At 54.4% G+C, this 26,378-nt stretch overlaps 1 protein-coding gene across 4 annotated transcripts in view; it reads right to left on the bottom strand.

The window, feature by feature from the left end:
* RPH3AL (rabphilin 3A like (without C2 domains)) overlaps positions 1-26,378 on the bottom strand; it is a 133,129-nt gene that overhangs the window by 71,208 nt on the left and 35,543 nt on the right. For 3 of the 4 annotated variants that reach the window (XM_080681615.1, XM_080681614.1, XM_080681612.1), the window contains exons 2-4: positions 7,019-7,128; positions 3,228-3,371; positions 546-675 (exon numbers count right to left, since the gene is read on the bottom strand). In XM_080681615.1, coding sequence (XP_080537741.1) covers positions 546-675; positions 3,228-3,371; positions 7,019-7,095 — 351 coding nt within the window. In that variant the 5' untranslated portion in view covers positions 7,096-7,128. Of the gene's footprint in view, positions 1-545; positions 676-3,227; positions 3,372-7,018; positions 7,129-21,696; positions 21,856-26,378 lie in introns of those variants that run through there. The other variant, XM_080681613.1, reaches the window with a different exon arrangement.

Genomic DNA, 26,378 nt, shown 5'->3' with positions numbered 1-26,378 from the left:
TGTGCCATACAAGGTTTTAAGAGTTTTGCATATAGTATTTAATCCGCATAAATCTATAAGGTACATAGTATGATTATCCCTATTTTACAGATCAGGACGATGATAAAACACAATCTTAAGTTTTTTGAGGTCATGTGGCTAGTGGGGGAGCTGCATTCACACCTGGGCCTGTGAGGCCCAGAGGTCCACTCCCCAGGGCTGGCCCTAGAAGGCAGGCCATCTGACCTTCAGGCTTCAATCCCTCCCGCCAAGAAGCATAGGATGCCATGTACCTACACATGCACACACATGCGCGTGCACACACACATGCACACACACACAAGTGCACACACACATGCACACACACATACACACACACACACAAGCGCGCACACACACACACACACGCACACACACACACACACACAAAGCGCGCACACACACACATACACGCACACACATGCACACACTCCTGGGAGCCAGGATGCAAAGCCACAGAGCTGGGCCAGCACTAGAACTGGTCCAGGCTGGGCAGCCAGGGTGGCAGGGCCGGAGCAGGGCCTTACCTTCCTGCAGTCTTTGCAGAACACCGACGAGCTGCCCAGGTAGCCCAACACCTCTCCACAGAGCAGACACTGGGACAGGCCGTTCCCCATCACGTTGCGCCTCATGGTGTCCAGCCGCTCCACCAGCCGCCTGCAGCACAGGACACAGCCCGATGGGAGGTACTTCCTGTCTCCATCCCCACCACGCCTGCACTCAGCTGCCACAGGGCCCCACACGACACAGGCCTCACGTGCTGTTCCCTCACCTGGGACACTGTTCCCTGCCTCACCTCTTTCCCTGGCTAGAACCCCTACTCATTCACTTACTCGCCAATACTGAGCATCTAGGAGGTGCTGGATGCTGGGAATATTGTGGCAAACAAGCCAGAGGCAGACATGGTCCCTGCTCTCACGGAACTTATGCTCAATAAAGGGAGAAAGTCCAGACACAAGGAAACAAGCGAACTGCCTTCTGAGGGGAAAGTGTTCTGAAGTGAAGTGAGTGGGTGGGGGAGGGAGACTCCGAGGGTCAGGGGCATGTTAGACGGTGATCAGTGGGGGCCTCTCTCAGGACATCCGAGCTGAGAGCTGAAGGATGACAAGGACCAAACCATGTGAAGAGCCGGGGAGGGAAAGCCCGAGGCAGAGGGGAAGCCTGGAGCGTTCCTAGTGAGGAGGGGCCTGCCATCAGGATGATCAGAAGGCCAGGGTGGCTGTGCTCCGAGCACACGGGAGGGAGCCTGGGATGAAAGCAGGCGGGAGGGGCGAGGAAGGCGGATTACATGGTTCTGTCGCTCACAACACGGAGTTGGATTATTCTCTCAGATCAACGTGAAGCTACGGAGGAGTTTTAAGCAGAGGAGTGATTTGACCCGAGTGACATTTTAAAAAGCTCACTCAGGATTACAGGGGACGTGGGGGGGAGGAAGCCAGCAGCAGGTGGTGGGAGTCCAGGGAAGGGAGATGGAGACTGGGATGGGCTGTATTTCAGAGCCTCGATGGCCTGGGGTGAGGGGAGGTAAGAGAGACTCAGGAAGGCGCGAGGCCTTTGGTCTGAGCGACGGGGCGGATGAAGCAGAGGGAGAAAGAGAAGACGAGCCCGTCTTTGAACCTCTGATGCTGAGTGCCCAGGAGCCTTCCCGGAACCCCACTGAGCCTGGGGTAGGTGCCCTCCTCGGGGTGCCACAACCCTCGGCCCACTGTGACCCGTTCCATGACAGCTTGTCAGCAATGCTGCGACCTGTGGAACTGGCAGCCACTTCCGTTTTGCTGGCAGCAGCGTCGCCAGTGCCCGCCGGACACTCAGCGAAAATTCTTGAATGAATGAAGGACAGAGTATGGTTACACTATCTCCTCTCACTGTCACTCCCTCCACACCCCGCAGTGAGGAAGATGCTATTTCCCCCCATTTTAAAGATGAGAAGACTGAGGTTCAGCGATGGGAAGTCACTTGCCAGGGTCACACAGCTCTTAAGTGGGTCCACATCCAGGCCCCACTCCCATGGCAACTCAATCTGCTCCCAGACTCTGCCTGGAGCCGAGGGAGAGCAGGCTGGGCAGGAGGCTGCCTCTCCCCCTTGCCCTCTAGCAAGCACTCCTGACCTCCATGGGGTCACTGTCCCTTACCCACGCCCTACAGGGCCTCTGGAGCAAAGCCGTCATCAGCCCTGGCCTGACCCGCTTGTTCTCGGGGACCCCCTGCCAGTATGACCTCGTGCCTCCTAACTCACGAAACACACGGGATGCACCCACCTCCTCCTTCTGAGATGATGGACCTGAGGCACTGCCTTCTGGGCCATTCTCGGCCCCTGCCAAACCCAGTGCTCGCAGAGGGGGCCAGGCAATGGGAGCAGCCCAGAGGGAGGAGCGGGCACGGTGCTTTCCACTGCGCAGAGGAGCCCACATGGAACACCCCCTGCTCCCCGCACACCCTCCTGGGTGTCGATCATCGGCTGGGGGGTCTGCAGAGCACCTGCGGGGCCCGGGGCAGCACAGGGCCAGAGCCAGGTCGGGTGGGAGAAAAGCGAGACCAGGAGTCTGTCTGATCTAAACCCTCCTTGTAACAGTGACAGTGACTGAGCCATGCACATGGAGCTGCTGGGAGAGCGGGGTCTCTGCAGGGGTCTTTCATTGTCTAGAACCGGGTATGTCTACGTGTCCGACTTTTTAAATGATTACACATTTAGTAGAAAATGAGCTCTGCATCTGTGTTCTCCCACTTGTGCTCCTCAGATTTTCCAGGAACTGTGAGTGGCTTTTGTAATGAAACAAGCACGAGACCCCACAAAGCGGCTGGAAGACTGTGGTCGTCTGCTCTGAGGTCGGAGGCCAAGACCGGGACAAGAGCCCAGAACACGCTGGAGAGTGTCTCCTGCTGGAGTCTCAAATGGGACGACCCCAGGGCAGCCTCGACTGAAATCCCTTGCTGCTGGACCGCAGCAGGCCCTCCCATGTGCAGAGCTGAGCAGTCCCTAACGCACTGCACCACACTCTCACCCCACAGCCTGGGCCCACACAGCGGCCGCTATCCCCATCTCACGGGCGGGTACACTGAGGCTTCGATGGGCTGGGTTACGCGGCTTCACTGCAGGGTGAAAAGCCAGCCCTGGGACGAGGGCACCGGACTGGCCGCCCCCTGGTCTGGCACTGAGCACCCTGCTCTCCTCTCCCCGGTCTGCTCTGGCCAGCCCGAGCGGCCCTTACCCGACCCTCTGCTGCTCCAGGACGTCCAGCCGCTCGGCCCTCTGGATGACCTGCAGGATGGCCTCCACCTCGGCCGGGCTGAGGCACTGGCTCTTCCTCTGCTTCTCGGTCTGGTAGGTGTGCACAGACCAGCCTGTCTGCAGCCTCGGGAGAGAACAACATGGGCCTGAGGTCACCCCAGTGCAAACCCCAACACCCCGCCATAGCCACAGGCGCAAGGCGTTCGGGGAACAGGGAGCTGCCAGGCTCCAAGTGCCGGCTCTGCCACCCACTCACAAAGACGGCAGCACCATCTCCGCTCCCCGGGAGGCAGGGGCACGGAATGCGCCCGCTGTACACATGGAGAAGGCCACGGCCATGGTGTGTGAGGTTTGAGGGAGGAGCACAGAGGATGATCAAGAGAAGAATAAACCTAGATCTGCATCACAGAAGAAAGCGAGATGGCGCTTAGTAAGGAATAGGGAAGAACTGTAATTAGGTTTAGCATGAACCTTGAGGATAAAAGGAGATGGACAGCATTTTGAAAAGACAGGGTTCAAGGGCAGGAGGGTAATGGAGCTGCAAGAGAGGAGAGGTGGCCGGGCAGGCAAGAAGGAGAGGTGGGCTGGGGCCTGGCTCAGGGGCTCAGCCGTCGCCACTCCACTGGGCTGCGATGACACCTCCTGTGGCTGTGGCCAGGGCTGAGGGCAAGGACTCAAACCCTTCCTGTTTTTCTGGGTGGGGAGAGGGTGGCAGCAGCAGGCCCAGCCCCCTGCGCCCTGCCCTGGGTCCCAGCTTCTCTGAGACATTCTGTGCCAGGTGCTGGGAACAGAGATGGACAAGATGGCAAAGTCACCGCCGTGAAGACTAGAGTATGCTGGGAGACAGATGCCCAATCAACGGCACAAACATTTATTTAATTAAAAGTGACAAGAGCTATTCATTCCATGCACATTTGTTGATGCCAGGCTCATAGGTGCTGGGGACATGCTGCTGGGTGGATGCAGGTGGGTGTTAGGAGGCCGTATAAATAAGGGGAACTGAACTAGTCAGAGGAGGGAGGGCACCAGCACCGCCACCTGTCCCAGCGGGAGCAGCTCCTAGCCAGCTCCCTCTGGGCCCAGTGCCAGCCTGAGGCCCTGCAGACACCCACCACTGGACCTCGTGTCAGCCTGCAAAGCAGGCCTCCCCATTTCTCCGAGAGGAAAGAGGCAGGGCACAGTTAGATGCCTCTAGCTTTCTAAAGGCAAGTCAGGAGTCGGCAGGCCTCCTGGCCAGGGGAGCTCCCGTCTAGCATCTAGCGGCTGCCAATGGCCCTGCCCGGCTCCCCCAGGGAACCCTCCGAACCTCCTTTCCCACCGCTATCTGCTCACCCACTGAACCCCGACCATTTATGTTCTCATTGATTCCTGCCTGCTCCCTAGCCCTGTCCCATCAGGCCCCATTCCCACTATGGGCATGGCTGCCAATGAGCATCGTGTTCCCTCGAGGTGCCCCTCCTCAGAGCCAAAGGAGGCCACTCAGGGTGCAACCCCCAGGGAAGAACCTCCGGTGGTGCCTGGCACCCATCGGTACGTCCCCCAGAGGGTGCCCCCATCCCTGGCCCCCTGGCCTCACATGGTATGCATGAGCAGCAACTGCTCCCCGTTCCCCATGCCCTGCGCTGCATGCTGTCTCCAGGCCTTTGCTCACGCTGTGCCCTGCACCTGGGGAGTGTCCCCTCCCGCCAAGCCCCCATCCCACGGCGCAGCCCTATTCTTCTAGACACGGTCTTTACCAGGAGGCTTTTCTTGATCCCCTCCAAGATGGTTAAGTGTCCGTTCTCAGTTTTCATAAGGCCTGGGCATAGCTCCAGGGAGTTGGGGGATCCCTGGTGTCAGATAAGCTTATGCTTCATCTGTCAAACTGTGTCAGTTACCAGAGCCAGCATTTCCCAAATGGGACCATGTTGAAAAACTTTGCAATAAGAGGCTGAAACATTATGTTGAGGCAAGTTGGGACCCTCGTTCTCCCCTCCAGAATGTGAGTCTCTGGAGGACCAGGCCCTGCCCCATCAGGCCCCTGCCCCACCTCTCCATCTTCCTTTTACCCCATTCACCGTCTCACTCACGCTCTGCATTCCCCTCAACACGGGCCTCCTGTTAGGTCCTCTTCTTGCTCCCTTTACCCCAGGGCCTTTGCACATGCCGTTCCTTCTTCTAGAAGCCCCTCCCCCATCTCCCCATCTAACAGTTAACCCTCCTCCAGGATCAACACAAGTGTCACACCCTCAGGGAAGCCTCTCCAATTCCCAGATGAAGTCAGCACCTCCCTACCCCCCACTGTCACAGCACATGGGTAAGTGTGTGTGCAGAGCTCACTCACCTCCATTAGTGCCTGGACTTGTTTGCTACTGTGTAACCAGTGTCAGGCACACGGTCGGGGTTCAGAAAATGCCTGATGGTGGCTGGAGGACAGAAGGACAGACCGAGCGAGAGCTAGGAAAGGCAGTTTCTCCAGGCTTCCCAGAGGGACTCTCAGCACAGTGCCTGGATGTGGGGATCTGTGCCAGGCCTTTACGGAGCCTGGCATTACCAGGAGCCTGGCATTATGGCGGCACACCCCGGGGAGAAGATAAAAGCATTTGCTCCTCTCAAAGATGCCGCTACAGCTCTGGCTGCTGCTGAGTGCAAGACAAGGTCAGGGAGAACTGACGGAAATGCTGGAGGGGTGGCCAGGGGTCACCCCGGGCCCCGGCCCCAGAGCACAGGTCTCCCTGGCTCCTTGTATCCCGCCAGGCAGGACACATCTTGCCTGTCGTCAGGAGAGAGGGAGAGGGCTGGTTTCCTCCCTGGTACTTGCCCTGAGGGGGCTGAGCCACCCGGTGAGAGGGACAAATTAACTGTTGTGCAAAGATCCCTGCAGATCAGGCAGGACTCCACTCTTCTGGGGCATTTCGGATTAATTTCTCTCCCCCTTTGATGTTTCGGTTCTGGGTCCCTGCAGGCTCCTAACATCTAATCGCAATTTTTTTTTTAACTCGGTCCCATTTGGGAAATGCTGTCTCTGGTAATTGACACAGTTTGACAGATGAAGGGGATGCTTAGGCTTATCTGACACCAGGGACCCCCCAACTCCCTGGAGAGACAGGCACAGGAAGGCAGGAGGGGCATCTGTGAGCCCCTGGTCTTGAGCCGAAGGGGGACAGCAGGTAGAGCAGTCTGAGCAGCACGGAGCTGAGGGGTCACCAGGAGGAGAGGCAACAGGAAAACCAGGACCCCAGGGAACAAACGGGAACCGCAGGGACTGTGATGGGACGGGAGCGTGGAGGAGCCTGGGCGCCCGAGGCTGGCTGTGTGTGTGTTTCAGCTCCTCATTCACTCTGTCCTTCTGTCAGTGACAGGCACTCAATTACAAAGTGGGCCTCCAGCGACCCACGGCTCCCGCCTCCCGGGGCTCAGGGGCTGAAGATGCAGTGACAGGGATTTATGCTCTTCACAGAGAAGGGGAGGAAGTGGCCTGGCTCCCTGCAGCCGTGGTGACGAAGAACACGGGTGCGGGCGTCAGGAGGATCCGGTGTGGCCCTGGGCCTGACACGTACAAGGTAAGTGCCTTGGCAAGGGGCGCCGGCTCACTCCCCTCACCTGAGAAATGGAGAGAAATCCACCTGGCGGTTACATGAGTGAATGGCTGTTCAGGGCCCAGCCCAGGGCATGGAGCCTGGTGTTCATTCGAGAGGCACTTGTCTCCAAACCTCTCTCTCTGGGTCCCTGGGACTGAATCTTGCAAAGAAAGGAGGGAACAGCGATGGCGAAGGAAGAGAAGGTACTCACTTGGCTCGCAGGGCGAGCTGCCGGTCATTGGGGCAAACCCACTGATGGCTGCCACTGCCGAAGATGGTGTCGGCCATGCTCGGAGCCCCAGCCAGCGTGGGGAGTCACCTCTGGGGGGATAAGAGCAAAAAGAAAGAGCGTGTCACTGGCTGGGGTGCAGATGGCAGGCAGGTCCCACAGGCTCCACACATTGGCACTGCCAACCTATCCCCGTACGCTGCCCCTGGCACCTGGAGTCTCACCATCAGAATCACTCCTCCAGCCAAACACTGTTCCCTCCAAACTCCTCTTTCAAAAGCCTGGCAAACCCCTGGGGGGCGGGGAGGAGGCCAATCCCTGCTCCCTCCAAGTACAGCGCCTGCTGTGCTTCGCCCATCACCTCGCAGGAGGGGCCTGGGCAGCGGTTGGGGGCTATGGCTAGACAGCCCCTCTTTGGGGAGGGGGTCCGGAGCAGCGGCCCAGGCACATGGGTGGCTGAAGCCAGCTGCCTTCCTCAGCTCTGCTAACAAGGCCTCACAGACGCTGCTCCCCACGAGATTCTGCACAGCCAGCGATCCCGGTGCCAGAGCAGGAAGGAGGCAGAGAGAGGCAGCTGCAGCCAGGCTGCCACCCTGCACAACTGCGGGGGACACGGTGTAGAGGGCACCCTCAAAATCTGCAGCGACGAGACCCTACTCCAGAACTCCCTGGTGGCTTAACTTCCACAGTCGGGCGTACTGGCTGTCTCTTTGCCACCAAGGATATGTTAGAGGGGAAAGGAGCACAGAGGAGAGAGACGGTTTTGAGGGACTCAACCCCAGGACAAAGACGAGAGGCTGTGCTGAGTTGTCCACACTCCCATGTCCAATCCCACCTAGCCCAGTGGCTCTCAAACACAGGGCTTCTTTCTTTTTTTAAACACTGATGTGATGTGAGAGAGACACACCGATGGGTTGCCTCCTGCATGTGCCCCAACCAGGGCCAGGGACGTGCCCTTGACCAGGATTGAACCCGGGATCCTTCAGTCTGCAGGCCGAGACTCTGTCCACTGAGCCAAACCAGTCGGGGTCACAGGACTTCTTCCTTTACACTCTGAAAAATTACTGAGGCTGGAAATTAGTCTTGGCAGTTCCTCAAATGTTAAACAGAGTTACCATCTGACCCAGAAACTACTTCTAGGGATATGCCCAAGAGAACAGAAAAATACATCCACACAAAACCTTGTGTGTGAATGTCCACAGCAGCATTATGCATAACAGCCAAAGAGTGGCACCAATTCAAAGGTCCATCAACTGATAAAATAATAAAATGTGGCTTTTCATACAACTAGAGGCCCGGTGCACAGATTCATGCACATTGAAAGGAAATTAATTAGAAGGTAGATGGGCAGGTTGGGGCGGGACTAGGGGAGAAGGGCCGGACACGCTTTGGAGCCAACCTCCCACAGTCCCTCCCCGGCCGGCCACACCTGGGGCGGCACTGGGGCTCAAAGGGCATCTGCGGAGTGAGCAGGGTCCCTCCGGCAGGTGGGGTCCCTCGGCCTGGCCTGCGGGGATCGGGCAGAAATCGGCAGTCCAACATCCCCCGAGAGGTCCAGGAGTGTGAGCGGGCACTCTGCAAAGTTGCTGTCACTCAGCAGCTCCTGCGTTGAGTGTCTGCCCCCTGGTGGTCAGTGTGCATCATACCTACTGGCCAGTCGGCCGGTCACTTAGCCTTTTATATATATAGATGGAATACTATTTGGCCATAACATGGATAAACCTTGAAAACATTAATCTAAGTCAAAGAAGCCAGACACAAAAGACTACTACATATTGTATGGTTCTGTTTATATGAAATATTCAGAATAGAAATCTAGACACAGAAAGTAGATTAGTAATTGTCGGGGGGGGGGGGGGAAGAAATGGGGAATGACTGCTAGGGGGTTCAGGGTTTCTTTTTGATGATCTGGAGTTAGTTGCACAACTTTGAGGAATACACAAAAACCACTGAATTCACCTTTAAAAGTGTGAATTTTATGGTATGAGAATTATTATCTCATTAAATTGTTATAAAAATTCTTGAGGACTCCAAGTGATGTGGGCTATAGCTATTGATATTTTTAATATTAGATATTAAGCAGAGAAAACACTTAAAATTCATTAAAAATAATAAACCACCCTAGCTGGTTTAACTCAGTGGATAGAGCGTCGGCCTACGGACTGAAGGGTCCTGGGTTCAATTCTGGTCAAGGGCACATGCCTGGGTTGCGGGCTTGATCCCCTGTTGGGGGGCGTGTAGGAGGCAGCTGATCAATGATTCTCATCATTGATGTTTCTAGCTCTCTCTCCCCCTCCCTTCCTCTCTGAAATCAATTAAAAAATATACTAAAGAAAAGTTCTTTATGCTGTTGAATTTCTAAAAAAAATAAAAATATTAAACCCATTAGATGTTCACATATTTTTTTAAAAAAATAACTATATTCTCAAAACAAAAATCCTTAGTGAGACAAATAGCATTGTATTACATTTTTACAAATCTCTGTAATGGATGGCTTAACAAAAACCAGCAGATGCTCACATCTGATTTTTCATCCAATCTTTTGCGATATGTGGTTTTATTCAAGCGCATGAAAGAAATCCAGACTCTCACAGATACGTACCAAGGTTGGAAAGGGAGGCATATTTCCAGATAATTGTGGCTAATCTTTCCCACTGCACCGAAACGCAACAGTTGGTTGTTTCTTAAAGATTAGTTCTAATGTGGCATCTGAAACCATATCAATAAACTCTTCACATTTGTGAGACAATGAGACCAAATGTCTTATTATTATGATGAAAATAATTTTGATCTTGTAGACCTCCTAATCTGTTGGGGACCCCCAGACCATGGTTTGAAAAAGGCTGTTCCAGACCAATGTCACCCATTTCTGTGATGACCAGCAGGGGGCAGCGTGCAGACTACAGCTAACTGACCCACACAGGGACCAAGTCCACGACCTTGACCTCAGGAGTCTCTCTATCCCACTCAGAAAGCACATTCAAGGCACCTGCTTCCCACTGTGGACTACCTCAGGAGAGAGATGCATGGAGACCCCATGGCCAGGCCCACGCTGGGGTGCCACCATCATCAACGGCCTCCTCAGATTCCAAGTCTTGATCTCTCAAAGGAGACTAACATACAATCCAGGAAAACACAGGTGGGGTAAAAAATGAGACTCACAAACAACTTTAAACAGGTGTCCGCTTCCTGCCGTTAGTGCTCTGTGGTTTGTTTTTTAATTTGTTATCTTGTGAATAGCACAGTCACACTGCTGTGTGGGTGTCAAAAGCATTACCCTGTTCCAAGCAAACATTTAAAACATACTACAACTCAGTCGCCCTGTTTCTTTATTATTATTATATTAAAAATAAAGTGGACCCCCCCTTATCTGCGGGGCATATGCTCCAAGACCTCCAGTGGATGCACGTACAATACCTATGATACAGTTTAATTCATAAATTAGGCACAGTAAGAGAGTAATCACAATAATGCTGTGCTTTGGAGTCATTAGTACGTAAAATAAGGCTGAACAGAAGCACTGCGATACTGTGACAGTGGATGTGATAACGAAACACTTGCTAAGTGAAGAAACAGCACGGATACACGACACAAAGGGATGATTGACATCCCAGCCAGGACAGAGCAGGATGGCATGAGATGCCATTATGCTACTCGGAACGGTGCATCATTTGTAACATGAATTGCTTATTCCAGGAATTTCCCATTTAATATCTTCAGACGGCAGCTAACTGAAACCACAGCAAGTAAAACCGCAGATAAGGGGGGGGGGCGGGGACTACAGTATTCTGGAGCTTTAAGGAATGGAAGTGGGGTCTCTCCCGCTGTAGAGGCTGTGTCCTGGGTAAACTGGGTGCCCCAGCACCTACCCATCATTGCCTCACAGATGCTGCAGCTCCTGCTTCTGCCTGCAGGGGCCGCCACATCTCAGGACACTGCTCCCAGGACTGGAAGGCTCAGGGCCTTCCTGCCCATCCTGGGGCAGCTGGGCGCCCCGAGTTTGGAGTGCCCGCCCCTCTCTGCTAGGTATCCTCACTGGGGCAGGGGGTGACCTCGGAGGGAGGGGCAAGCCAGGAACCTCAGGATGGGAAGCCCCTCTTCTACAGAAGCTTCTGAACCAAAAGGGTGTGGAGCTGGGCAGGGGAGGAGGCGGGAAGAAAGAAGGGATCCTGTGCTCTCGTGCTCAAACCTTCACCTCCTTTATGGTGGGACAGGTGGGGACATCCAGGAGGAAACAGCAGCCAACACAGTTAGAGACACAGCAAGTTCGCATCGCCCCAAACAAAGCACCCCAAATGACTCTCTAGGGGATGAATCCCACTTTAACCCTTTGAATCACTTCCCAGAGTTTGGGGATCACTGGCAAGGGGGCCCCAAACTAACATCTATCTGTCCTCTGACCCATTTGAGGGCAATTTCTTTTCTTTGTTTTTTAAAACTTTAGCCAAAACAACTCTGTGACCACCCACAGCGTATTCTGTCCCGTTCTTAAATCTAATCATTGTTTCTTCTGTTGCACAGAAGAGAAAGGGAGGTTAAGAAGCTGAGAAAAACCCAGCCGGCGTGGCTCAGTGGTTGAGCATCAACCTATGAACCAGGAGGTCACAGTTTGATTCCTGGTCAGGGCACATGCCTAGGTTGCAGGCTTGATCCCCAGTAGGGGGCATGCAGGGGGCAGCTGATCAATGATTCTCTCTCATCATTGATGTTTCTCTCTCTCTCTCCTTCTCCCTTCCTCTCTGAACTAAATAAAAATATATTTTAGAGAAAAAGCAGCTGAGGAAAGGTCACAGAGCTAACTCTGCCAGTCTACTAACCCTGAACCAATATTCCTTTCTCTGCACCTTGTGCCGGACGTGCGGAGGGAAGGGTTTTAGAGCAGTGAGGAAGGCGGAGAGAAGACTCACTTAGGAGAGAAAAGCCCATAAAAGTCTGGCTTTTACACCCTGGCTGGTGTGGCTCAGTTGGTTGAGCATCATCCCATGCACTGAAAGGTCACTGGCTCGATCCCAGTCAGGGCACAGGCCTGGTTTGTGGGCTCCATCCCCAGTAGGGGGTGTGCAGGAGGCAGATCATGGATGTTTCTCTTTCTTTCTCTTGCTCTAGAAATAAAAACATATTTTTAAAAAAGGAAGTCTGCCTTTTATGAAAACTTACTGAAGACCAGGGACAGCCTGGGCCTCCGTTTCCTCCTCGGTACCCGAGGCTGAAGGGACTGCCCTGTGCAATTGCAGTGCCCGGCTCTGCCCTGCCAAGCTGCAGGAGGGAGGCACAGGTGGCAGGCAGGGGACTAAGGAAGGGTCCTGGGGGAGGCTGGTGGCTGCTCCAACCTGGGAGGCGGGATCTGAGCCCTCACCCCAGCCTCGTTGCCGGGTGTGGGAGGAGGAGAGCACCCCGGATCCCCCACCCCCTCATTCGTGGAGCTTCAGGGAAGATGAGCCCCTGGAGTCCACGCTGCAGGTCTAGGTAGATGAGAGGACGTCTCCTCCCGGGGCTGGGCCATGGGCACTGGCTGGAGGGTCTTCACGAGGCTACGTCTGTGGCTGAGCAGGTTCACGGGGTGAGGACTCGGCCCCACCCAGGGGCTGCTGGGCTGCGGCTGGCACCTCAGAAGGCACAGCTGTCCTTCGCCCACGCAGAGCAACCTCGGGACAGATGGGAGAGGAAGGGCAGCCTGAGGAGCCGTGTTTTAGGAAGTTGCCAACGAAGCCAGCTTGGGTTCTCCAAACCTCTTCAGTCTGAGCCGCTGCCGGCCCTGACTCGCCAGCCAACCCGTCCCAGCTTCTCACGCCCCTTCGGCCAGGGCTCCCTGCCAAACTGTGCCCACCGCCACCCGGCACACCCCTCCTGGGCTCCGCTCCCCATCTGGTGGGTCTCGAGGAGGAGTGTCAGGGAGGGCCCCTTCCCAAGGCCCTGCTGCGCCGGCCCAGACCCTCTTGGGAGCTGGGGACTCACCACTTCCAGAGAGCAGGGTCATGTGAGTTGAATAGGGATGTGCCCGTGTATTAATAAATGTCGATCTGTCTTGGACAGAAATCAAATGACGAGGGAACAAAACAGGCTTAAAGAAGCTGAGGAAAAGGCAGGGAAGGAGCACACACATTCGCAGGGGAAGGAGGGGAATGGCCAGAGCCTGGCGGAGCAGAGGCAGCGGGTCAGTGGGAAGAGGCTGCAGAGAGCTGGTCCTCCTCTAAGCGAAGGGGGGGATGGGCCAGGCCTGTCAGAGTCCTTCCAGCCATGACAGAAAGAGGCTGAGGAAGAGGCATGTGTGCCGTATAGTGTGTGATATGTGTGTTGTGTGTGATGTGTGTGGTGTCTGTGTATATGTGTGGTGTGTGATTTGTGTGTGGTATATGTATGTGTGGGGGTGGTCATTTATGGCGTGTGTGCCTGATGTACATGATGTATGGTATGTGGGATGTGTGTGTGGTGTGGGGGTGGTTCTGTATAGTGTGTGTGGCATTTGTGTATGTGTGTGGTGTGTGATGTGGTATATGTATGTGTAGGGGTGGTCATGTATGGTGTGTGTGTCTGATGTGTGTGGTATGTGTGATATGTATGTGGTGTGTGATATGAATGGTATGTCTGATGTGTGTGGTATGTGTGGTGTGTGTGATATGTGTGATGTGGGTGTGACGGGTGTGATATGTGTGGTGTGTGTGATATGTGTGGTGTGTGTGATGTGGGGGTAGTATGTGTGGTGTGGGGGTGGTTGTGTATGGTGTGTGTGGTGTTTGTGTATGTGTGTGTGGTGTGTGCATGGTACATGTGTGTGGGGTGGTCATGTATGGTGTGTGATATGTGTGGTGTGTGTGTCTGATGTATGTGATATGTGTGGTGTGTGTGATGTGTCTGGTATGTGCAGTGTGTGTGTGTTCTGCTGGGGAAGGAAGCCGGTCCTGGGGGATGTGGACGTTCTAGCTGAGAACCGGCCCCAGAGGCCTCCCTTCTGTGAAGTGCGCCATCTCTCCCGCCCGGTCAGGCGTGGACTCCCCGGACCCCGTGTCCTCTCTCCACCCCGCACCGGCCAGTTACAGGGAAGGTGCGCAGTGACTATCTGTTCAATCGAACGATGTCATCAGAGATGGCCCTTCCCAGACAAGGAGGAAGCCAGACAACGAGCCAGACGTGCTCGGAGCAGAGACGGCTCTACCACCTCCCACCTCGGCAACTGGTCTGCTCACAGGCAGCCTGTTCCTCGGGCTCCCCAGGGGGCAGTCAGTGCCCACGGGCTCCGTCTGAGAGCTGAGTGGCTCCCCGGGGCTAGTGTGCCCACGAGGCCCCCAGGTGATGAATGAGTGCAGGGGCCAGACCAGCCTGCGAGGCTGCATCCCGAGTGCGCCTCAACCCTGCAGCAGGGGGCTGTGTGTGTAATATGTGTGGTTGTCTGATGTGTCTGATGTGTCTGCAGCAGGGGGCTCAGGGGACCATACTGGGGCCAGTGGGGGAGGGGAGGAGGAACGGGAGCCTGGTGATGATTTCCTGAGAAAATTCCTGGGGGAATGGAGGGTCGCAAGCCCAGGTAACGTTCTGAGGCAGATCTGTGAAAACAAACATTTGTCCAGGGAGATCCAAGTCCTGTCTCCCTCAAGTCAAAACTCTCGTCACTGGGTGTCAGTCACTGCAGAAGTGCTGTAGTCACAGCCGCTCTCCACGAGCAGCAGCCATAACACAGCCGCCCGTGGCTGTCTCCTGGGCACTGAGAATATTAGGAAGAAAAACAGCCTACACTCATTCATCACCCGCCCCCCCCCCTCGCCATGAAGACTCTTAACATCTTAATGTAAGATCTTCCCATTGTTCTAGGTTTCTGTGTATAGATTTTAAATAAAATTCGCTTTTTATTACATCCTCTGTTTGCGCTGCTTTCTTATCACATTGTACATGTTCACATTATTAAAAGTCCTCAAAAGATGATTCTCGATTGCAACTGTGTTCTGGATACATTTCATCGTTTTCCTGCTTGGAGGCACACGGATTATTTCCAGTCCTGTTTTATTCAACCCTAAAACGGATATCCTGGGAGATAAGCCTTTGTGCCCATCGGTGCTTATTTCCTTCGGATAAATTCCCACAGGAGAAAGGAAGTGTACTTTTTTCACGCATTTTTGAGATTTTACTGCAGGAATGCTCACAGCACTCAAAGCTCTCCAAAGAGTGTGCACAATTGTTCACAGGCTCTCCAAAGAGTGTGTACAATTGTTCACGACAAAAGATCTGCTGAAGGCAATGTGTCCCCTCTGCATAACGTGCATTTTGCATTTCCCCGTCAGAGCTCAAAGAGGGAAGAACCTAACTGTAAATCTCCAATAAGCTGGTTTAAGAATGCAATCACGAATAAAAGGCCTCGTCTCCACAAACATCCAAGTTTACTTAGAAGAAGGCCTCTACCCCGTAACAGACTCATGGGCTCAGAACCTAATCAAGGAAGCACTGTCCTTAGAGCCCTGAGTGACCCAGGCAGTCAGCTAGCACCTCTAAGCCCAATGTTCTTCTTTTAAATATATCTATACTAGAGGCCCAGTGCACAAAATTCGTGCACTTGGGAGGGGGGTGTCCCTCAGCCCAGCCTGTGTCCTCTCGCAGTCCAGGAGCCCTCGGGGGATGTCCGACTGATGGCTTAAGCTGGCAGTCAGGCATCCTTAGCGCTGCCAGGGAGATGGGAGAGGCTCCTGCCACCACCTCTGCGCTCGCCAGCCATGAGCACGGCTCAGGGCTTTTGGCTGAGAGGCACCCCCACTGTGGGAGCGCACTGACCACCAGGGGGCAGCTCCTGAGCTGAGCATCTGCTCCCTGGTGGTCAGTGCGTGTCAGAGTGACCCTTGTTCTGCCATTCGGTGGATTTGCATATTAGCCTTTCATTTTAGAGAGGATGGGAGAGGGAGAGAGAGAGAGAGAAACATCAATGACAAGAGAGAATCATTGATCAGCTGCCCCCTGCACTCCCCACACTGGGGATCGAGCCACAACCTGGGCATGTGCCCTGACCAGGAATTGAACCTCGACCTCCTGGTTCATAGGTCGGCGCTCAACCACTAAGCCACGCTGGCCGGGTGAGCTCAATGTTCTTCTCTAAAATGGGTGGGGGTCTCCAGCCCCACCACAGCCTCACAGTGAGGATGGAAGGAGGGCAGACCCTTGTGACTCCACATCGCTACCAACCAGGAACACACTGCTGTTTGACAGCCAACCCTCCAAAACTTACAGCCACTTTAGCACCGGGGTGGGGGTGGGGGTGGGGGAGGAACACGGCCAGCGGCAGCAGTCTCTAAGGTGTACTTCAGAAAAAGGTTCCTGGACGGCAAAACCACCTGCCGAGAGAAGGATCACATACACCACAGGTGCCCGCCCCACCGACCGCGCAGGACGGGGACAAAGGCAATGTCCCGGCAAGGACAGCCCCTCTTAGCCACGCCTGGTGTGCTTCTCTCTCCCGCCTTTAGACCTGGCGCTTCCTGCGGCCCTGATTCTATTTCTGGGGAGCTTCCACTGAATCAAGGGTGTGGGCTAGATGTGCTGCCTCGGGGAAGAGAAGGGATGATACAGGGAGAAGAGCGGGAAGAGGAGTGGAACGGAAGGGCTGAAGGACACCGCAGGGCTGGGAGGGGACTGTGTGCAAAGGCCACCAGCAAGGGCTGCAGACAGAGAGAACGAAGTGTAGCCTCCGCCCAGGCGTGGAGGTTTTCTCTGAGCCGCCGAGCCCGGAGGAACGACACGTGCGGCCCAGCCAAGAGCAGCAGCCGACCTGCCGGCTCAGGAGCCGTAAGTACACGCTGTAAACCACCGAGATTGGGGGTGGTTGCTATGCAGCATCATCATGGCAACATTAACTCATACAAATGGCATTTGGTGAAGAAAATCCCAACCCTGACCGCCGTACCTGGCCAAACATCCTCTCAGAGCTGTTTAGAGTTTGATGTTCAGACGTGTGAGCAGTGGAAAGGCCAAAAGACCGGATGGAGAGGCAAAGAGGAGACCCAAGAGGCGAGGAAACCCACTCCGCTGCCGGCCGGGGTGGCACCACCTCACGCACTAAGAGGTCACCTGCTCGGTTCCCTGTGTCAGGGCACATGCCTGGGTCGCCGGCTCAGTCCCCACTAGGGGGTGTGCAGGAGGCAGTTGATCAATGTTTCTCTCTCATTGATGTTTCTATCTCTCTCCCTCTCCCTTCCTCTCTCTACACAAAAAATAAATCTTTAAAAAACAACACCCAGTCCACTTCCCCCCCACATGCCAGGGCCAGAGCCCTGAGGAGAGGGATCTGTGAAGGGCCCGGGGCCTGCACAGGGGCCCGTGCGGGGCTGTAAAGGGGCTTCATGCCAGGGCCAGGCCTGAGCTGAGGCCTGCAGAGCTGCCCTGGGCGGCATTCGGAGCCTGCACCCGCCTCTGCAGGGAAGGCTGTGTGACCTGCAGGCACGCCTGCCCTGGGCGTGGGAGGGGAGAGTGGCGGCTGGCACGGCTGCTACTGCCAGGCTTGCCATCCCAGACAGCTGGCTGTGCAGGGGCCGCGAGGCGGGCGAGGAGGGGTGGCCCACAGGAGGGAGAAAAAGCAGGGACAAATAGAAAAGAATACCTGCCACCAAGCGGTGCTTCCCGAGGCCTCGGCGACACCTGCGAGAGCCGCCGGCTCTACACCCAGGTATTAATATTCCAGGGAACCCTTAGCAACAGCCCTGACATCTGCTCTGTTACTATGACACGGGAAACATGATAATAGCAGCAAGATAAGGTGAGCCGACACTTCAACATTTCCTCCGCCTGCCGCCCCGCAATGGGAGGATGAAAGATTCAGACAGGAAGCCTCGAAGGCCTGTCTGAAACCCCAAGGAGCAGAGGAAGGAGCATCTCTGGGGTCTGGGGCTGATTATGCAGGAGGTGGGGCCCCAGGGGCTCCAGGAGATGAAAGGAGCCCCCCCCCGCACCCCCCCCCCCCGCCATCGCCCCGCCCCCGCCCCCCCCTCCCCGCCCCCGTTTGGTTCCTTCCCACTCCTGCCCAGACTCTGGCAAAAGTGTCCCAATCGCCTTTGGACCTCCTGTGGCTCCTCTCACTCCCTTCACCTGCAGCCAGAGAGGCTGTCCTTAAAGCCTAGGCCAGGCCATGCTCAAAAGCCTTCAGTGGCTCCCCACCACTGAAGGAAAAAGCCCAGACTGCCCTCCAGTCTCACCGCCACCACCTCCCTCCACAAACTCACGCTCCAGTCACGGGGACCCGGACGCGCTCTGGCTGCTCAGCCTTGTCCCAGGAACTTCTTACAGAACCGCCTTTCCCGCACCCTGTCTACCTAGAGGCCCAGCACCGTCCCCTCGGCCTTCTCAGCTCCTCCCCCTCAGCTCCCATTGCAAAGCAACCCATTGCCTCCCATCAGCACTTGTTTTTTGTTAATCCTCACCTGAGGGTATTTTCCCATTGATTTCCAGAGAGAGAGAGAGGGGGGCGCGCGGGGGAGGAATGGGGAGAGAGAGAAACATCCATGTGAGACACATCAATCGGTTGCCTCCCGCACACACCCCAACCTGGGCTGGGAATCGAGCCTGCAACCCAGGTACGTGCCCTTGACCGGAATCAAGCCCAGGACCCTTCAGTCCGAAGGCCAACGCTCCATCCACTGAGCCAAACTGGCCAGGGCTCCCCCCAGCATTTCATTCTCTTTGTATCCGAGGGGCACTTTCCCTCTGTCACCCTAGGAAGACTGCAGCCCTCAGGATGCACCTTGGTGTCCCCTGGCTCGCATGGTGCCTGAAGCACGGCGGCAGGTGTCCGGCACACGTTCACTCCCCTCAAGAGTTCACCGCAGCCTGTGGAATAACGCCCAGCTCCCGGCCTGGACCTAAGGGCCCTGCAGTGTGACCTGCCGCTCCTTCACCCGCCTTCCTCCCAGCCACGCAGGGCCATGCACTGAACAGGTCTCACCGGTGACCCGGCCTCTGCAAGGTGGTTCAGACCAACTGAAACCGCGGGCAAACTAGGAAGGACTCCAACATGAGGAATGGTCACCAGTGGCATCACCGGCAGTTCAATGGCAAAGTGACAAATGACCTGGAAAGTTACGGCAAGACCAGGTGCAGGAAGTGGCCCCCGATGGTAGACGCTCCGTCGGCACAAACCTACAGGGAAAATGCCGAGGCCACGCGTGAGTGGAGCCGGGTTTGGGATGATGGGTGAATGTTTTCCAGCGATCCCCTTCTAAGGAGGATTTCGCAGGAGTTTGACAAACGAAGGCACCCTCCCTGTCCTCGTTCCCGGCTCAGATTCCTCCTCTCGGGTGGGGCTCTGGAACCCTACAGCCCCTGCCCAGATTCCTCCTCTCGGGTGGGGCTCTGGAACCCTACAGCCCCTGCCCAGATTCCTCCTCTCGGGTGGGGCTCTGGAACCCTACAGCCCCTGCCCAGATTCCTCCTCTCGGGTGGGGCTCTGGAACCCTACAGCCCCTGCCCAGATTCCGGCAGCCTTTCTTGTCTGTGCCCTTGGAGAAGCAGTCAACCCTGGACGCCCCGTGGCCCAGCCCCGCTGAGTCACAGAGCTAAGCATCTGCTGTTATCCTCAGAAGGGCAAGCAGCAGCCACTGCGGGCTTCATCCCTCTCCTTCATTCAACCAACATTCACCGAGTGCCGACTGTGCCCAGGCACGTGCCCGCATCTCAGCTCGCTGCCCGGTGAGCAGTGCTGCTTTTGTGCCCCCAGGAGACGTCCCGGGGTGCGCAGCGAGGAGGCCTCACTTATCACTGCGGGGTCTTCTCCCCAGGAGAGTACATCCTCACCTGGCACACCCGTTCGGGGGACCAAATCCCTCCGTCTTTCTGTCAAGCTGAAGTGTTTTCTCAGGAGGAAATGCTGTGCAGAGCCTCCCTCCGGGTGGGATGAGACACAGAGCATCCCGCTGCCCCTCCCCTCCAGGTGCCAGCCTCCCACTCCGACAGCCACGGGCTCTGCCTGCGTGTCCCGGAGGCACGGCTTACTTATGTCGTTTCTGAAAGGCCCGAGGCCGGGCAGGGAGACGCCCCCAGTCTAGGCGATCACAGAGTTGAGGCTGCAGGGTAACCAGCTCCTCAGTCAAGGGTCAACCCGGGAACAGAGGAAGGAGGGAAGCCTCCCCGGCTGGCTGTGGGGCCCAGCGTGCTCCCAGGGTCCCAAGGCGTCCACTTTCTAGGGCCTCTTAACAAATGACACAAGCTGGGCGGCTTGGGACAGCTCTAGAGCCCAGAATCCGAGACCAAGATGTCGGGGGGTGGGGGGGGCGGCATTCTTATCTGCCCCGTGTCTACTCCAGCTGCCGGGGTTTGCCGGCAATCCTTGGCTTGCGGCCACATCACGCCAACCTCAGTCTTCATCTTCACAGGCCTCCTTCCCTCTGCGCCTCCACGTGGCCACCTCCCTGTGCCTCCTGTCTTCACACAGCTGTCTTCCCTCTGCGTCTCCCTTCTTCTAAGGACACTAGTCATGTTGGATTAAGATAAAGGAGATTCCGACATGACCTCATCTTAACGAATTACATCTGCAACGCTGCTATCTCCAAATGAGGTCACATTCCTAAGTTCTGGGAGTTAGGACTTCAACATAAATTTTTTGGGGACAAAATTCACCCCATTCTACATGGGGAAAACAGAACCCAGAGCCTAACCTTGGGGGGTGGAGGGCAGCAGGCACCACGGACCCCTTGGTATGAGTGCATGGACCGTTAAGCTGTTCTAAAATGGCCCCTGGAGGCTCTGGGTGCTGAGGACCAGGACAGGGTCTAGACCTCAGACAGGGAGCTACCATGATGGATGCCAGGAGAGGACACAGGACAACTACCTCCTCTGGTCATCGCTGTCTTGGGAGTCCTTAACAGGCGAGCCGTGAACTTGGATGGGAACAAATGATCTCTTTATGTTTCATTAACCTACAACTGGAAATTTCTATTGCCTCTGTTTAGGAATGTCAGCAACACACCACAGTATTATTACTACCTGTGCCTGGGCCTTCAACAGAGTCTCAGCTGCTTTTATATCACAATACAGTGTGCAGATATGTTGAAATATTGTTTATGCTTATCACTACTTTTAAATGATAGTAGTTATTAGACCCACCGACCACAAGGCTGTTTATGTAATGCTTCAGTGAAGAAGCACACAGATTGCTAGATCAAAAGTTTGCTCTTTGAAAACACATTCTAATAGCTCTAAGTCAGTATAATTGGTTTCCTCTAGAACCTGTTTGTGCATTTAAAACCGTTATTTTTGAGAAAGTTTCCACAGGGTTCACCAGACTGGCAAATAGGGGGTTGGTAGCACAAAAAGGACAGGAGCTGGAATTAGAACTTGACAGAAAGGTTATCAGGAGGAAATCAGGCCTCGGGGTAAGCAGGTGTCCAGGCCCCAGGGATTCTCTGCTCAGAAAATGGCTAAGTCCTTCGGGGGCGGCCAGGCCCCTGGTGAGTGGGGTTCATGCTGTTTGTCTTTTAGTGTAGAAACACAAGCCTGCTGCCATGTCTGCAATGTGTGTGTGTGTGTGTGTGTGTGTGTGTGTGTGTGTGTGTGTGTGGAAAGTCCCAGGCAAACAGGATTTTTGCTGAGAAAATCTGGTTTTAGATCCCACCTGTGAGCTGCTTGGTGGAGGAGCCCAAGAGAAATCTCTCTGTGAAGAAGAGAAGCCTCTGGAAGGAAAAGACCACCCCTCTCACCTGCGTGGTAAGTCCCAATCCTCAGGTGTGCTGACAGGGGCAGTCCTCCAGGCCCCAGGAGCAGCTTCCCACACTCCGGCTTCCCAGGGCCTGCACAGCCCACCAGCACACCAGCTCTCCGGTGGCTCTGTGGGGCTCTGCCAGGGACTTCCTCCTTCTGCCGCTTCAGCGGAGCTGGGCAGGACCCTGGCCCTGGCTGCTTGCTCCAAGCCCGTAGCCAAGGCAACCCCCGCTGACCCAGCCTGCTATCTGTGGGCCAGCTGTCCCCGCTCCTTCATGGAAACACAAACAGACGTTTCTCTGTTCCACCTCCAAGGTTAAGTACCGTGCTGCCTGGAGACCAGCTGTCTACTTCTCTGCACACGCCCCGTTCCGTTAGCAGAGGCTGAGACCCCAAACAAATGGGGGTGCTCATCATGAACCACCATAGTGAGGACTGCTGGGGACTCAGGCAATGGTTGGAGGGGGCCTGAGAGAGAGGGGACCACCCCCAGAGAGAAGATGAGCAGGGGAAAGGCCAAACAGAACCACTAGCATTTCGCTCGTCATTGGCAAAGCTTTTAGGGGAGGGGGAACCCACACATTCAAACGTGCCTGCATAGTCAAATTCTAATTCTAGCTCCTGTCCTTTTTGTGCTACCAACCCCCTATTTGCCAGTCTGGTGAACCCTGTGGAAACTTTCTCAAAAATAATGGTTTTAAATGCACAAACAGGTTCTAGAGGAAACCAATTATACTGACTTAGAGCTATTAGAATGTGTTTTCAGAAAGCAAACTTTTGATCTAGCAATCTGTGTGCTTCTTCACTGAAGCATTACATAAACAGCCTTGTGGTCGGTGGGTCTAATAACTACTATCATTTAAAAGTAGTGATAAGCATAAACAATATTTCAACATATCTGCACACTGTATTGTGATATAAAAGCAGCTGAGACTCTGTTGAAGACCCAGGCACAGGTAGTAATAATACTGTGGTGTGTTGCTGACATTCCTAAACAGAGGCAATAGAAATTTCCAGTTGTAGGCTAATGCTGAGCTTCACCCTGAGCTACCAAACTGGGAGGGACAGCAGCTGGCTTAACAGGAAACTGCCTACCTGCCGGGTGCTTTCCCCTGGCTGACCACCCGAGTTCATCACAATCCCAAGGGGATGGCATGCCCACCCTCTCTTCCAGAGAAGGGGCTCAGACCCAACTTTTGGGAGGCAAAGCCTGTCTCTCAAGGCCACCCAGCTGGCCCCTGGCGCTCAGTTTGGCTCAACTGACTGTGCTGAGCCCAAGCCCTTTCTATCACCCTCTCTGCCTCATTCAGCATCTGGCGCCCAATGAAAGCAATGGACCAGGGTGTCCTCCAGGCGTCCACCAAGTTCCCAGAATGCAGGAGAGTGCCCGGAGTTCACAGAAGCTGAGACATGCGGACACTGGCCAACCAGCAGTTCAGAGAAGGCACGGGGTTACCTGCGCTGGCACAGCCCGGGGAACGCAGAGAAGGCAGCCTGGCGAGGGGTTCCCAGAGCAGGCAGCGGCTGGGAGTAGAGGTGCAGGCCCAGGACATGGGCGACAGAGGCCTCCGCTACCATGCCTCAAGTGCTGTTCTCGTCCCACCCTATGCCCACAGAGCAGAGAGGCAGGAAGGCACAGGCCTTGGACAGCCCCTGCTCCCCACCATTCCCACTGCCTGACCCAGGTGCTCCCCCAGACCTCAGTCACCCTATGATCCCAAGTGGCTCCCCTGCCTCCAGGCTCCCCGTCCAGACCCAGTCTACTCTGCCACCAGATGGCCACTCCACAGCCCAGCTCTGCTCAGACACTTGCAAATCAAGCCAATGTCCTCACCTGGAGTTCATGGCCATCCATCCGCAGGCTCTATCTCACCTAGGCAAACGTGTCTCCAGACACACGGAAACACTTGGCATCCTCCTCCGTGTCCAAGCCCATGCCTCCCCGAGGCAGCCGCCCTGCTCCATCGCCAACCCCACTCCACAATCTCTGCCCAGCCCGACGCGTCTTCGGAAACGCTTACTTTTCACCGCTTCCCAGCATTCCCAGTTTCTGGTGGTTTATGAATGTGCCTGACCTCTCCTATTGGACCCAACGCTTCCTGAGAGCAGGACAAACCTTGTGCCTGATGGTACTCAGGACACGGGCACTGGGATAGAATTGAGAGTCCAGAACAAAACCCACACATCTATGATGAACTGATTTTCAACAAGGGGGTCAGGGACATCAGGTGGGGAAAGAAGAGTCTTTGCAACAAATGGTGCTGTGACAACTGGGTAGGCAAAAGAATGATCTTTGACCCTTACATCACACCATCTAAAAAATTTAGTTCTCAGAAACTTAAATGTAAGCACTAAAACCATAAAATTCTTAGAAGAAAATATAAGGATAAATCTTTTTTTTAAATGTATTTTTATTGATTTCAGAGAAGAAGGGAGAGGGAGAGAGAGATAGAAGCATCAATGATGAGAGAGAATCATTGATCAGCTGCCTCCTGCACACCCGCTACTGGGGATTAAGCCTGCAACCCGGGAATGTGCCCTTGACTGGAACTGAACCTGGGACCCTTCAGTCCGCAGGCTGACACCCTATCCACTGAGCCAAACCAGCCAGGGCAGGATAAATCTTCATGAACTCAGATTTGAAAGTGATTTCTTGGATTATAACAACAAAAGCATAAGCACCAAAGAAAAAATAAACTGGATTTCATCAACATTAAAACTACACAAAATGGTATTATCAAGGTGAAAATACAATCGCAGAATGGGGAAAAATATTGGCAAATCCTGTATCTGATGAAGGTCTAGAACAGCCTTGGGCAAACTACGGCCTGCAGGCCGGATCCGGCTGTTCTAACCGGTTCTCTTGCTCTCCCCTCCACTCCTTTACTTTGAATTTATATTAGTTCACACAAACACTCCATCCATGCTTTTGTTCCGGCCCTCCGGTCCAGTTTAAGAACCCATTGTGGCCCTCGAGTAAAAAAGTTTGCCCACCCCTGGTCTAGAACCTAGACTATATTTTAAAAAACTCCTACAACTCAACAGTAACAAGACAATTCAATTAAAAATGGGCAAAGGACACGAGTAGACATTTCTCTGAGGAGGATATACACATGCCCACAGGCACGTGGAAAGACGCTAAACATTGTGAGCCATCAGGGACACACACATCAAAACCACAACGCTGGCATGAGCGTCACAGGGGATACAGATTTCCCAGGAATTTCCTTTGTGGGGAACTCCCCAACAGCAGCCTTAGAACAAGAACGTTAATGTCGGGGAGGAGGTGGTGAACTCTGAAGGACGGAACTTCAAGAGAGCAACGATTTCAAGTCCTGAGGGAGCCATGACACTGGCAATACTGAATACTGAAATGAGAGCTCATGAAGAAGTGTACTGCTCGGCCTAGGAGTTCGCATGGCTACTCCGGGCTTGGGATAGTAAGAGGAACCAAAAAGAGAGGCATGTGTGAAGAATAAACTAGGTCCCTAGTTTATTCTTATCCTGAGCCAAACAGAGTATTTTCAAGAGCCAAATCAAGACTTTGTGCGGACCTATCTGTGCGGTTCTTTAAGCCAATGAGCCCCTAAGCCTGGCAGTCTACAAGAAGTCTCTAAATGCTAACAAAGAATCTAAAGATAGGGAAATGATGGCTTTCCAAATAGAATGATTTGCGCTGAAAAAAACCCCCCACAAAAAAATGGTATATAAAAAATTCATAACCTAAAGCTCAATCTTTTGTTGTTGTTAATCTTCACCCAATGGTATTTTTTTTCCATTGATTTCTTAGAAAGAATGGAGGGGTGGAGAGACAGAGAGAGAGAAACATCGATGTGAGAGACATATCCATTGGTTGCCTCTTGCACGCACTCTGACTGCCCCCCGCCCCGCCCCCCCTCTCCCTACTGAGGCCTGCAAACGAGGTACATGCCCTCGACCGAAATCGAACCCTCAGCCTTTCAGTCTGCAGGCCAATGCTCCAACCACTGAACCAAACCAGCTAGGGCCTAAAGCTCAATCTTGAAAACAGAAGTTAGGCACCACGACAACATTCCGATTTATTCTCTGTCCTTACCTTGATATTTATGGGCGCCCAGTGGGCTAGTGTAAACAGACTGGCGTTCACCAAGCTTTCATTCTGCAGTCCATTAACTTGCCCGAATGGTGCTCGCATTCTGTGAAATGCCTCTCCGCCGTGCATAGGGCATACTTCTTTGTTGGTACTTAACTCTGTCTTCACACAAGGCTCACTGCCCACAGCAACTACCCCACCATCAGCGGGTGAACGAGAGGGGCTTGCTGCCTGCTGACGCGTGGCATCTCGCCGTGGGGCAGTGTCACTATTGCTCTGGGTTCCTCAGTGAAGAATCGCTTGCCACTCACGTCCATAACCAGACTGTGGCTTAGACAGCAGAAGCTTATTTCAATTATATTTTAAGAGATGGAGATATGCCGAAACCGGTTTGGCTCAGTGGATAGAGCGTCGGCCTGCAGATTGAAGGGTCCCAGGTTCGATTCCGGTCAAGGGCACGTACCTTGGTTGCGGGCACATCCCCAGTAGGAGGTGTGCAGGAGGCAGCTGATCGATGTTTCTCTCTCATCAATGTTTCTGACTCTCTATCCTTCTCCCTTCCTCTCTGTAAAATATCAATAAAATATATTTTTTAAAAAAAGAGATGGA

This window comes from Plecotus auritus (assembly GCF_963455305.1).
Source record: "Plecotus auritus genome assembly, chromosome: 7".
Classification (NCBI taxonomy): domain Eukaryota; kingdom Metazoa; phylum Chordata; class Mammalia; order Chiroptera; family Vespertilionidae; genus Plecotus; species Plecotus auritus.
Note: the sequence above shows the minus strand (reverse complement) of the source record. Positions and strands in the feature narration are given on the sequence as shown.